Below are 13023 nucleotides of genomic sequence, written 5' to 3'. Positions count from 1 at the left end.
TTTGCTCAATTTTCCTGAATTGCTGCAAACTGTGTTAACTTAAATTCGCATCATATTATAAAATGTAACAAAGAATATAATAGTTAAAGCTAAATTGTTGGCAGTATTCTTTTTGGTCAACGAAGCTGAATGAAACTAATTATTATAAAGTTGCTTTTTTGACGTCGTAATTTTTGCTCATAAAAACCGTATCAAAATTTCTTTACAACCTAAAAGCACCTTTTTGACCTAATAATTTGCTACATCTTGTCCTATAAACTCGACAGTTAGTAATTCATCTTGTCTTAAAAGTTAGTAATTCAAATCGTGTCAACTTAAATTCGCAGCATATTATAAATTTTAGCAATTATCTGAATCACTACAAAATTTAAAGTTTATCTGAATGTCTGCCGCAAAGGGCAAATTAAACCCCGCAAAAAACTATTTCCATTCCTAATTTAAAAAAAAAATTTTTTTTAGGGAATTTCAGCAAATCTGAAAATATTCCAAAGATTTAGTTTTTTTTTTGGTTTTGTCTGTTTGATTGACAAAACTTTTGCAACAATTTACAGAGCAGCCAGAATATTCTGAGTTTTGCGTTCTTAATGTTTTGTCAAACCTCTTGTCGTCCTCACCATTCTCGAAAGAGTGGTGAAGCACTTTTGTGTGAGAGGATGTTTCTGCCAGATTTTAGATGCGGCGCAGGGTTTCAACTGATGCATCACATTGAAGCCCTTCCCACTGTGATTTCGGCCCCAAAAAGCATATTTCAACGTCACGATACTTTCAACGTCGGCTGGAAGTTTTTGATTTTCAGACCCAAATGTTGTTAAGGCCTCTTTATTTCAGCGACGAGCAATTGTTTGCAACAACATCTGAACAATTGATTATTGTTTAAGATGATTGATTTTATTGATCCGTTTTATTAATCCGAACCAAAAATTAATCGCTGGTAAGAGAAATTATTGAGAGAAACCATTTTTTGCTTAAAAAATCTGAGCAGTTGCGTAATATATTATATAAGTATACCATTATCTGAATTACATACTTTTAAAAAACAGAAAAAAAACACTGAATAATTTTGACAACTCTTCTTGATAGAAAGTCTAATTTTGCAAGAAAACTTTTATTTACAGGAAAAAATTAATTTCTGCTGTATACTTAAACAAAAACTGTGGTCGGAACATACTTTCCTAGTTGGATTCTTTTGTTGGCTTTTTTTTGATATTCTGAAAGCCAATGTTGCTAGAGGCCAAAATCGATGAACGCTGATGAAATAAAACGTCGTAGAAACCAAGAAAGAGCCTTATTTTTGATCAAGGAAAAGCCTTATTTTTCCACAATTAAATCATTTCGCTTCAGTGAAATTATCTTTTAAACCGAGCTATTCAGCATGCAAAATTATAACATCTTTTTTGCCGTTTTTAACTCATTTTGTATCCTGTATTTGCCATGAAAAATAAAAGAACCTGATGCTAAAATGGTTGTCTTTGAAACTATTTTTCCGTCATTTATTTTTTCTAAGCTTAAAAGTGTGCCGCTAGCTGTACAATATACCTGCCTGCTTTTTTATATCTACTTGAAAGGCCCTTTGTAAAAACAGTGCTGGGCTTCCAATTTATCTAAAAAGAAGAGCCTTTCTTTTCCCATCGCTCGTCAAACGTAGTTGTATTTTTACCTTATCTATATATTTTTGTCTGTGATAAAATAGATAACGGTCGAAATTAATTTTTCTCCCTCAGCTCCAAAATGTGAATGAGGGTTTTTTGCATTGCAAGTAATGGTAAGAACTTACCATTTTCATGGCCATTTTATACTTTTTTATTTTATCTTTTCCTCTTTATGTTAGTGCTTTTCAACCTCATTACGACTGCGATTTATCTTTTTAATAAGAAAAAAATGCTATTTTTTTCCTTCGCATAAAATTTCCGCCTTGTCTGTCTTCAATTCTGACGTCAGATGAATCTAAGCTGCACACAAATAAAGCTCGATTTTCGATTCTTTTTGATTAAATGTTTAATTATTCAAAAATTTCCATCCGCTTTTAGATAATGGAAGTTGTAGATAACCACGGAATTTATTTCCCTTTTTTTTCACAGGCAACAACAGGGCAGTTAAGTTATTCAGCTAATCAAGCTAATTTTTTCTACCATTCAGACTTCTCATCTCAGTTTTTTTTGCGGAGCGGCAAAATACTTACTTAACTTGCATTGCTAGTGATACTTATAATTTTCCTTGTGGTAATATTTACTCTAAAAAAATTGTGCCACCAAGTTGCATTGAAGTAAGAAACCGGCGGTTTTCCAGCAAGCAGTTCAAAAATTTGCGCTATTTCCGTTCCAAAACCGCTGCCAACTTGTTCCAGCGTGAAATTACCCCTCATCTCCCCTCTCCCATTTTTTAATATTTCCCTCAGGCCAGAGGAAAGCCTTTTGGCACAGAGGCCTGTGGAAAAATTTAGTCTCGTTCTTTTTTATTGTTTTTGTCAATAACTGAGCTGAACTGAATACTAAATACCATCAGTGTACGTTACGTGTCTTTTCTTCTGCATGGTTAGATCAACCTGCTCAATTTGTCCTGTTTTTTTAAACAATTTTAGTATTATTACCATTGAGGCTGTTGAAACACGGATTCATCCTTTTTAATATTTTCCTGAGTCTTTCTACCCGTGGAAACCATTTTTCCCCAGCTAAAAACATACTTAACTGAGAAATGAAAATTTAAATGAAACTGAGTTTTTTCCCCTCATAGAAGATTCCGACTCCATTAATGTTATTTCTTCTTTTCTGTTATTAGCCACCCGTGACGTTATTGTTTCTTCATTCAACTGTTTGAGTTCGAGGGATACTTGTTGAGTCGATTTCATTAGCCTGAAGTATTTTTAATGATGTCAGAATATTTTTCAATGTGATTAGTCATTCATTGTTGCGTTGCATGAAAAACCTAACACTTATGTTTTTCCTTTTTTTTACTTAAGTTAAAGTAAATGCATAACAAAGTAAACTACATTTTAAACAACATCTTTTTCATGAATTGAAAATTAGATATTTTACAATTAAAAACGCTTTATTTTCAAAGCATATGTCGCTGCTGTTTCAGTTGCCTTTGTTTTGAAGGAATTCAATTTGGCAACATTTGTTATCAAATGCGGTTGCTGTCTAAAATACAATGCTGGATTGAAAAAAAAAACAAGAACAAAAAAGCCGGCGTTCTCTTTTGAAAAATATCGTTTTTCTATCCGTTCGTACGGCTTGTTTATACGGCCTAATTTTGTTTGAAAAAATTTCCAACATAAGTTCATCTTGGCTCAAATTTTATGCAAATCGAATTTTGAAATTAATGAATTAATTTTAGTTAATTTCAATTATTTGATTCCTCATCATCATGGATTCGTGTGTCTATTACTATTCTTATGGTACAAAGTAAGTGAAGTCAAATTTATCATAGCTCGTTTCATTTTTTGTAATTACTGTTCTTACTTTCAACCGAAGTAATTAAATATTTACTCGATGTGATTTTTCTGCAAACCAATTTTGACACTTTTCCGACTGTCTATTGGCTCTGTTGTGATCTTGACCAGCAATGACTTCAAAATAAATGCATCAACGCAAGCTTATTTATTTAATTTTTGCGTTGATAGACGCAGAAGGTATCACTTTCTTATTGATATTTTTTGAAGAAACTTTCGAAAAAAAATATTCTCTCGAATAGTTTTATTTTGTTTTCATCAAAAGTACTTCAAGTACCTTAAACGGCAGACTTAACATTCAAGGCGACGTTCTGGCGCAATCAGTTTTGTTTTTTCTCTCCACATTGAAATTCGCCACATAAGAAGAATCCATACAATTATCAGTATAGATTAGTTCCAGTAAAGCTTGAGAATTTTGTCACTATAAGTAACAAGGTATGTGGTGAAATCATCAAGACTGGTTGCACCAGAACAAAACTTTGTTCAGACTCCTTTCCGAGCTATCTGCAGTAGTCTTCTCTCTACATCCAAAAAAATTTATTTGAAAAACTTGGAATGTTTGGAATATTTAAATTGCCTCCTCGTATCAAAGTCTTGAGTGGAAATCAGTTATGACCATCGGTAAATCATACGTTTTCCACGTCTGCAACAGACCTGTAGCATTTATTTTTAAAAGCTGCTTAGGTCTGATGCAGATCTGCATCAGATCTGATATATATCACCTTTGGGCAGTGCTGATCAGACCTGATTCAGGTCTGAGTCGATATGCATCAGATCTGACTCTTACATGCAGTAGCTCTGGACGCAGCTGAATGCGACTCAAATAATATCAACTCAAACTATTTTAAACACGACTCAAAAAAGAATTTTTTATATTCAAATAAAAGTAAGTTAACTTTAAATATTACATATCTACATTCACATTAAACAAGTTTTAAGGACAAATACGAACATGGGAACATAATGTCTGTAATTATCCTGGAAAATCAAGCAGCATTTCTGGCTCCCAATTGTTGTTGCAACGTTTAACTTGAACAAAAACTTAGGTTATTGAATTAGATTTTACGAAATTTGCCATCAGGAATTTGTAACCCCTGACCACTCAAAGAGTCTTCCTCTAGTAATTTTTTGATTCATCCAATTTTTTCGCCGCCTCACCCTATAGTTTTTCAAGTAATTTAGTCACAAAAATGTCCTTTGTTACAAAAATGCCCAATAAGTTTTGAGAGTTCGGTAATTTAACTTGGTCGAATCTTTCGTGTTCCGTGAAATTCTGAGTCGAAATAATAATTTTTAATTGATTCATTTTAGTCATGTTTATCTAACAAATTTCATTAACCAAACGTAACAACTATTATGTAATGTAAAAATGTAATACATAATCGTAAGTTAAAACAGTCTGCAAAACGTATTTACTCATCAACACATGATACAAGACTGCTCGTATCAGGGCGAAGCCCTGAATGTTCCGATTGCCTTTTAAAGTTTTATGGAGCAATGATAACATGTAAAAAATAAATGTAATGAAAATAAAATTAAATTTTATAAAATTGGAAATTTTTAATGAAGATCATCACCCCACACGCCATATAAAGTACAAAAGGATAGATTTCGCTCCTTGTAACAAATCAATTATGGCAAATAAGCTTCTTTCAACCAAATTGGAACGATTTCTAGGACGGATTAACTCTTCGCTTACGCGTTAATAGCGCGAAATATATCGCGAGTTAATTGACGCAAATTGGCCAAAATGGCAATCTTTAAACCCTCATAATTTTACGAAAAATAATCACAGGTAAAAACTTCTTTCAAATTTGAGCTCAGGACAACAATAGCTTTCGAATGATAATAAAAAAAATTCCGTCAAAAATGGCTAGTTAAGAAGTCGAAATTTGTCTGAAGAAAAAAAAACCCACCCGAGCACAAATATTCCGGAACAATAACTTGAAATTAGAACAGCCTGCAAAGTTTTTAAACTGCAGCACATAAAATAGTTCACCTGAAATTGGAATAGTTTGTGTAACACGCTTTACATGCAAGCAAATTAACGCTTTATCCGCCAGCAAAATTTTTTTTAAAAAGGTAAACACAAAAGAAAACTGAGCTCAGCGAAAAAACTGCAAACTGAGTCATGTCTAGCTATTTTTTTAGACCTGCATCAGACTTGATCAGCCCTGCTATAGTGTTAGAGCTGCTAAATAGCTGACAACTCCTGACTTTAGTTCTTAGGTAGGGGAACTATTTTTGAATGATGTGATTTGCTGCACTCGCTGCGCGTTAAAGCAAAAATGTCAAATTGCGCCCAAAAATATTCTAATTAGTCATCAGGGCAATTTAAAAATCTCCCTAACTTTACAAAAAACGGTCGCAGGTCTAAACTCAAGCAAAAGCTGTCAGTTAAAAAATTTGAAATTGGTCGAATAAATCAAAACACCTCAAGTATCTATATTCCGTCACTTCCAAAAAATACTTTATCTTCAAGCAGTGATTCAGGTGGCTGCTTGCGCTAACAGGCTATAATATGTAGTAACCCTAGAACTCTAATAAATCTTACTGAAATAATAATAGATAAGACAAAAAAGTCATTTGATTTTTGGATTTATTCTACTTGAAAGGGTTTTCAAGCTAGACATGGCTCATTAAAAAAAACTTTTATTTCTGTCTAAAATTTTCAAAGCAAACGATAACCGATTTCTAAACTAGCGTATAAATCTGAATGACGTTACATGCCTCTATTTCCTATATGTATATTCTTTTTATGTTCAGAATACTTTTTTTTTTTTCATTTTCAGAATTGAACATATCTTAATTTCTCTATGAGAGAAACACGTTGGAAACTTTGGGCGCTATTGACATGAACGCCTACTTTTGTGAAGCATTTATATGTGTATCTGCATATATCATACAACTTTTATACCATGTTTATAGCCATCGTAAATTTAACTACCATCCTGCGTGGCTGGCGCTTGGTGGCATAAATTTAACTTTTTTAACCGCTCTGCGCAGCTAATGTTTATCCCTCTAATCGATATCTTTAAACTTCCTGGCCAAGTTGCCCAATTTCTGCCCTTTTTGTTTTGAAATTGGTCGATTTTGTTGCCCTAGTTTGTTGACGTTATTTAAAGCCACCACTTAGCTGCTGTAAAATTGGCAAAGCAAAACTGGGTCTCAAAATCGATTCAAAAACGCTTTGATTTTCTAAAATTTTGCTTATTGTTAGGCAATAATTGCCTCCGTTTTTCATTTAAGCCGACCTCCGTATAAATTAGGGAAGATTTTTTGGCGCATGTATTTGAATTAGAGTGGTGCCACTGGCCTTTGTATGTCTGTTCTAGACAGGCAATTTAGCGGGAAATTGAATCAAAATAGCCGCGAGAACATTTTTTGAAATCAGGCAAATATCCCTCATATGTGCAGTTGCGAACGTGGTTAGCGTTGGCGTTGGTGTTGGTGTGTGGACTTGTACGCCGGCCATTTCCTGCGTTTTCTGAGGACTTCAGCTATAGTTAGACTATTCTGCTATGGCTATACATGCGACTTCACATTTCACTAGTTCCAAAACCTGACTCCGATTTGCTCCGGGGGACAAGAGTAGCATGATGGCTACTTCTTTTTGTTTACCACTTGTCCCAGCACTTGTTACACTACGATAACTTGTTTCTCTACCCTAGTTTGCAAAATAATATTACACCAACAAACAAATAAGTGTCCTTATCGGCCCACAACTAGCCTGGAAGTTAGCCATAACCCCCTCCCCTTCCTCATCCCTCTCTCCCCTTTGCTCTGTCTCGCTCTCAATTCTAGTTATGCTTCCTTGTTGCGTCCTGTCCGCTTTTGCCTCCCGCTCCTTCTTACCGCTTACAGTACAGCGCTGGTAATACTAACCAATTTATAATCAGGAGGTGCTAACTACTTTTCCTGACTAGTTATTCCCTTCACAGCGCTACTTCAAACTCTTCCGCGCACAATTTGTGCCCGTGTTGCCAAGATTGAAGCACCCGTTTATTTGCATAAATAACAAAACATGGAAACAGTAAAGTTTGTGAAAACAATCTTGTTTACCAGTTGACAGGTTCCCTTTGAAAAAACAACTAAATTTCCTCGCAAATTGTCACCACAAAACTCAAACATTCCCACTTTCCAATCCAACTTTTCATTCCAACCTCACGCTTCTTGAGTGTCATAAACTTCCAACTGCAGTTAATAACTAAATTTTTATCAAATAAACCAAAACATTCGGAGAATATCAATACAAGTTACACTTTATTTAATTTCTTCTGTTGTAAGCTAACTTCCCAAAATTAGCTAAATAATTAGTCGCAAATGAGTTAATTGGTTATGGACAATCGTTACTATATGACACTGGAGCAGGTCCAGGACGTTCTCTCCAACATCCAGAATCGACCATCGACTCCTAAAAGGCTTCCGGTTAACTCCGAGCTCAAACTTACTTGTTTTAGCGAGTACATTAACGTCCAGTGGCCTACGAGGGGTCCAAACAGCAATCCAAGTGGAGCAAGCTCCTCCAACTGTGGATCCCTGGACCGACCTGGGGGTTGTCCCGAGCCCAGAAAACCCAGTATTGATCAGGGAAGTTTGGGAGGGGGAATCGGGCCCGGTCTGAACGAGGATGAGAAGTTGAGGAATTTCGTCGAAACTTCTATCGATGTGAGTAAACCTCGAGCTAGTTTTAACATTCAAATTATTACTTTCCTAAAAGGTAATCGTGCAATTTTTCCTTTCAATTCTAACTCATTTAATACCAGAAACTGTAAGATCAGTTGACCTTCTCTCTTAAACTTCTGCAGTTAAAAGATGCTCAATGGAAAGGACAGTATCGAATTTGATCAAAGAGCATCTTTTTTGACGGCGGCGCGCTGCTCTTTGATGTCTTTTGTGTCAAAACTCGTGTCTAGACACGTTTTGGAGTTGATTGACAGGTTCTAGCCATTCGAGTGACGTAATCCTACAGTGGATTTCGAATGGTGCAATTTGGCGTCTTTTCATGCTGAGCGAATATTGAGTGCTAATTAAATTACAAGACGTTAAATCGTTACCTTATGAGATAAAATCTTACAATCTTGTTATTATATGTTTAAAATCACAGGCACGGATTAAATTACCTAAATTCATCTAATGTTTCAAAATTTCACCTTCAAATTTTCTATTTACCTGTTTCCATTCATATTTTTGATACAGATATCTCAGTTCTTTTTTAAATTAATATGGTAGATTTATTGTATGGATCACGGGAATTGTTTCCGACTTACAACGAATCGCCCATTTTGAGTTGCCGACAAAACCGGTTCACCCGAAGCGTATCATACTCGGGTTTAAACCGCTACCGAATTCTCAAAGAGAATAATTCAGAAACAACGAGAAGACGCCAGTCTATAAAAGAGTCGCCAGGCGGCGATGAGAACGACGAAAGTGGAAGTGCAGGTCTATTGGGTAAAATCCGACAGATCTCGGAGAGGTTTACATCACCGGGCAAAAGGTCCAGAAACATCATTCGGTTTAAATCCAAACTTCAGGTGCCAGAAACTTCAACTAGTTATCACACCACTCGACGCGTGCGCAACATAAGTTATTGTAGCCAAATTTTTTTCTTCAAAGTGGGCGTAACTTAGCTTTCTTAAATAAAATGCAGTATAGGATTACTAATTTTCCAAGAATGAATTTCCAAGATTTGAACAAGACGAGCTTTTCTCAAAGAGAGGAATCTTAAGTTGTGCTTTCAACTTTGCAAGAATAAAAAAGCTTGGTACACCTTGCTTTTAGGAAAAATTAGTAGCAAATTATTTGGCGAAATGGTGGAAGTTATGTAGGTCTTGTTATCTGTTGATAAATTGAAAGTAAAGATTAGGAAAAAAGATTTCGTTTCAGTTGCCAACTGATGATACTCAATCGGAAATAAGCGAAGATAATTTCTCCCTCCCGTCGAATAACACTAGCGACAACAACGCCCCCTCGCCCCTCGCCCGAGAAGTGAAGTCGGAGTCCTCGGTGACATCTCAGAACTTCTTCGGGGGTGTGACTCGCAAGGCGGGATGGCTGGAAATCAAACATATCCTGTTTCTGCGCAAGAGGAGACTGGAGGTACTTAACATGTTCACATGCCCCTTTCTGTGTCTACATATATCTTTGCCAGTTTCTTATTATTGTTCATTTTCTCTCAAATTACAAAAAATTGTAACCAGACTACGTTTCCCTGCTCCTTGAATTTTTTTTGCCCGTAGCAATGCCCAAAATAAACTTTTCCTCACGAAAATTTGATTCTTAGAAAGCTTTTACACCGCCGCTTTCTTATAACAAAACGTTATAGACCCAACGCAGTAGATTTTTGTATTATTGGGGGAGCATGAATGAGAAAGAGTCGGTGCTCTTTTTTTAGTTTGTTTTTTGGTTTCAGACTGCGAGTAAGAGGAAGTGGCACAAGTACTGGTGTTGTCTCAAGGGTGTCTCTCTCTTCTTCTACTCTGTCGCCCAAGGGGAGCAGCCGGCCATAGATGACACTAGTGAACCTGCATGCACCCTTAGTGAGTAAAAGGACATTTGAAAATGTGATTGGGACCAAGTTAACGTCCGCTAGAAGGTATAGTGCGGAATGCCGCTAGAGTGGGACGATGCTTAAGTTTTAATGAACGAAGTGAATTATCACTTATACAAGTCAAGTCGTGCTAATTTCTTTTTTTTTCGTTTTTTTTCAGGATTTTTTTAAAAATTTGTTCATGCTCAACTTCGATTTTTGACTTCTGATTGTTTAAAATTTCAGTTCAAATTCATTTGCAGGATGGAAGGCCCATTCATTACACTCCCTAATAACGAAGTGCAAATGGCGCAAAAAAAACTGGCTGACTTTTAGTTTATGAAAGGGACTTTTATTATCATGATTCCCAGTGGAATGAAAAAGTTACTTATTCACCCAGTTTTCTGTATTATCAAAAAATAGCAATCATAAAATAATTTTTTTCTCATTCAAAGAGCTATGGCGAGGAAAAAGAGAAGGAAAAGACTTCCCTAATGGCCTTGCAATGCGAATCTTGCACAGAATCTTGCAAACAATACATTTTGCATATTCCCTAAAAGATTCTTTCATCTTCCGTGATTTGCAACATATCGCCAAGAAATGAATTAGCATACCACTAAATGATTATTTTTCAATTGTTCTTGCTGGTTTTGGCAGGTGCACTGCGTTTACACCCGGAGGTTGCTTTTAAAATGCTTCCCCAAGACAACTGACAATCAAGCAAAATGCATGAATGTACTTTAAAACGTTTTAAGAGAACTCATCATTTAGGATTTTTTTCAAAATAGTTTAATGAGAGTTATACTTTGGAAAAAAATGGTTATTCATTCAAGTCATCAGATGCTAATTGTTCAAATTAAAAAAAATAATTGGAGGAAAAAAGTTGCAAATTCATTTTTTGCTTCTAATTCATATAGTTTATTTCATCAGTAATTTTTTAGGTGGTTAAAAAGCGCGAAGCAAAAAAGATAAGTTTAGTTACTGTGCAAGAAGTGCATATAGTTTTTTTGGCCACATTCAGTAAAAAAAGAAAACAATTTTATAAAGTATTGTAGTCAAACTTGTCTCGTTTTTTTGTGAGTGGTATAAAAAGAGGAACTAGACGAAAGCTCAGAATGAAAACTAATTCGGAATAATCAGCAACAGTTAATTTCAAAAAATGAAAACAATTCAAAGTGTCGTTTCAATCAAAATTGAAAGGGCCGATATATGATACGTCTCTCGTCTCATTCTGATGATTGTTTGTGGGACCTAGTTTTGCGCAATTTTTAGTTGTCGGAGCAGAAACTAAAACCGTAGGCTGGTAATGATCTCCGCTAAATCAGCTTTCTTGGACCGCACAATAAAAAATTATATTTTTGTAATGAAAGTTATGTGCAAGATTTTGCATTCCGAATGCAGAAAACAAACACTTCGTGGAAAATTCGTGCATTATCTACCTTGCATTGCTAGAATCTTGCAAAATTTGCATTCCAAAAACGTTAAATTGTTCCCAAATTAAGACTTTATCATCTTTAAACGGTCACATTGTTAAACGGTCTCCATATAATATTTTAAAAATTTAATTAAAAATTTTTGATCCAATTTTGGTGAAAAAAAAATATTATTCTCATTGTGATTTTTGTATCCTAATTAATTCCTATGAACTGCAAACTAAACAAAAATATAAGGCTGAAGTTTTGCAATCCTCTAAGAATGCTCTCATTAGATGTAATGGATAGTTTGATGCGCCGCCACTTTACAAAGCAGCGAAAACAAAACGCTGTACAAACCTCATAATACCTTGGGCAATATCCCCCCGTTCATCACGTCGAAATGATTATTTAAAAAAAAATTGTCTTTTTTATTTTAGATATCGAGAACTGCATCGGACAGGCTATCCCAGAACACCCGAAGAAAGAGAACATTTTTTCATTGAGCACCGCCAACGGAGACGTCTACTTGTTAGAAGCACCCTCACAGATAGAACTGGAGAACTGGATCACTGCCATACACTCCAGTAAGTTATGCATGATTTGCAAGTTTTAGCTTGACTGAAAACTCCTCCGTGAATTACAATATAAAAGAAGGTCATTGACCTAGACGATAAAAATGCTTTTTTCTCCTTTTTGTCCCTAATGTTTTGTTTTCATATGGATCATGTGTTGAACAAAAAGTTTCTTATGTATTCTTCTTTTCCAGGCTGTTCGAGTGCCTTCGCCATCTCAGTTCTGGACAAGTACAGCTCCAACGGAACCGCACAGAGAACACCACAGCAATCTTCGCTCTCTGCGTCATTCAACAATGGTAACAGTATCAATCATTACATGAACAGTAGTGGCAATGGTGGCCATCAGCAGAAGCCTCAGGACACTCTGAGTTGTCTGCGGGATGAGATCAGGAAGAGGGAAGATGCGATGGATAGAGACAGCAAGATGAGGAAGATGGCCCAGTTGCAGTTGAGTGTGACCTCTGACTCCAAGAACAGACAGCCCATCCTGGCCCAGATTGAGAACTGGGAGCAGAATCTGGAACTGATGCAGTGCGACCTATATCGGTGAGATGACAAACACTATGAAAAAAAAACATTCAAAAATGAGAAGGGAGGGAGCGTGAACATTTTGAAAGTCTTGCAGCATTAGATGAGAAATGCAATCAGGGCAGATGCAACAATTTTTTTTCAAAGGCGAGCATGGCTCTAGGCTAGTGGTAAACTTTAAATGTCGAAAATCAAAACAAATTTCTGTTTTGAAACTCGCATTGGAAAAACATTTCCACGTGCAGCTCAGATTACCATGTATCATAACAAATTAGAAGATGATTTTTTATTCTACTTGCGAGAACAAATGTCTTGTAACCGGGAACGAGACTTCTTTTCACGTCTCTCTTTTCAACAATTTTTCTTTTTTCAAAATTTTCAAGAACTTGCTGTCGCCTTATAGCTTCTTAGCACCGTCCAGGCCCCTTCTCACTTTGCCTGGAGGTTTTGCGGTTGCCTTTTCGCCTATTGTATGAACTTCGTTTTTTCAGTGTCTAAATTGAAATGTTTTCCGGGAAAATTGAATAG

General features: G+C 35.7%; 1 protein-coding gene across 4 annotated transcripts in view; it reads left to right on the top strand.

The window, feature by feature from the left end:
• The window catches only part of LOC134844633 (protein still life, isoform SIF type 1-like), a 55671-nt gene that overhangs the window by 26430 nt on the left and 16218 nt on the right, over nt 1-13023 (top strand). For 3 of the 4 annotated variants that reach the window (XM_063861412.1, XM_063861413.1, XM_063861414.1), the window contains exons 5-9: nt 7909-8116; nt 9335-9547; nt 9861-9987; nt 11830-11976; nt 12159-12513. In XM_063861412.1, coding sequence (XP_063717482.1) covers nt 7909-8116; nt 9335-9547; nt 9861-9987; nt 11830-11976; nt 12159-12513 — 1050 coding nt within the window. Of the gene's footprint in view, nt 1-3105; nt 3402-7908; nt 8117-9334; nt 9548-9860; nt 9988-11829; nt 11977-12158; nt 12514-13023 lie in introns of those variants that run through there. The other variant, XM_063861415.1, reaches the window with a different exon arrangement.

Source organism: Symsagittifera roscoffensis, chromosome 4 (assembly GCF_963678635.1).
Source record: "Symsagittifera roscoffensis chromosome 4, txSymRosc1.1, whole genome shotgun sequence".
Taxonomy (NCBI): domain Eukaryota; kingdom Metazoa; phylum Xenacoelomorpha; order Acoela; family Convolutidae; genus Symsagittifera; species Symsagittifera roscoffensis.
The sequence above is the reverse complement of the archived record's forward strand: the minus strand, read 5'-3'. Positions and strand labels throughout refer to the sequence as shown.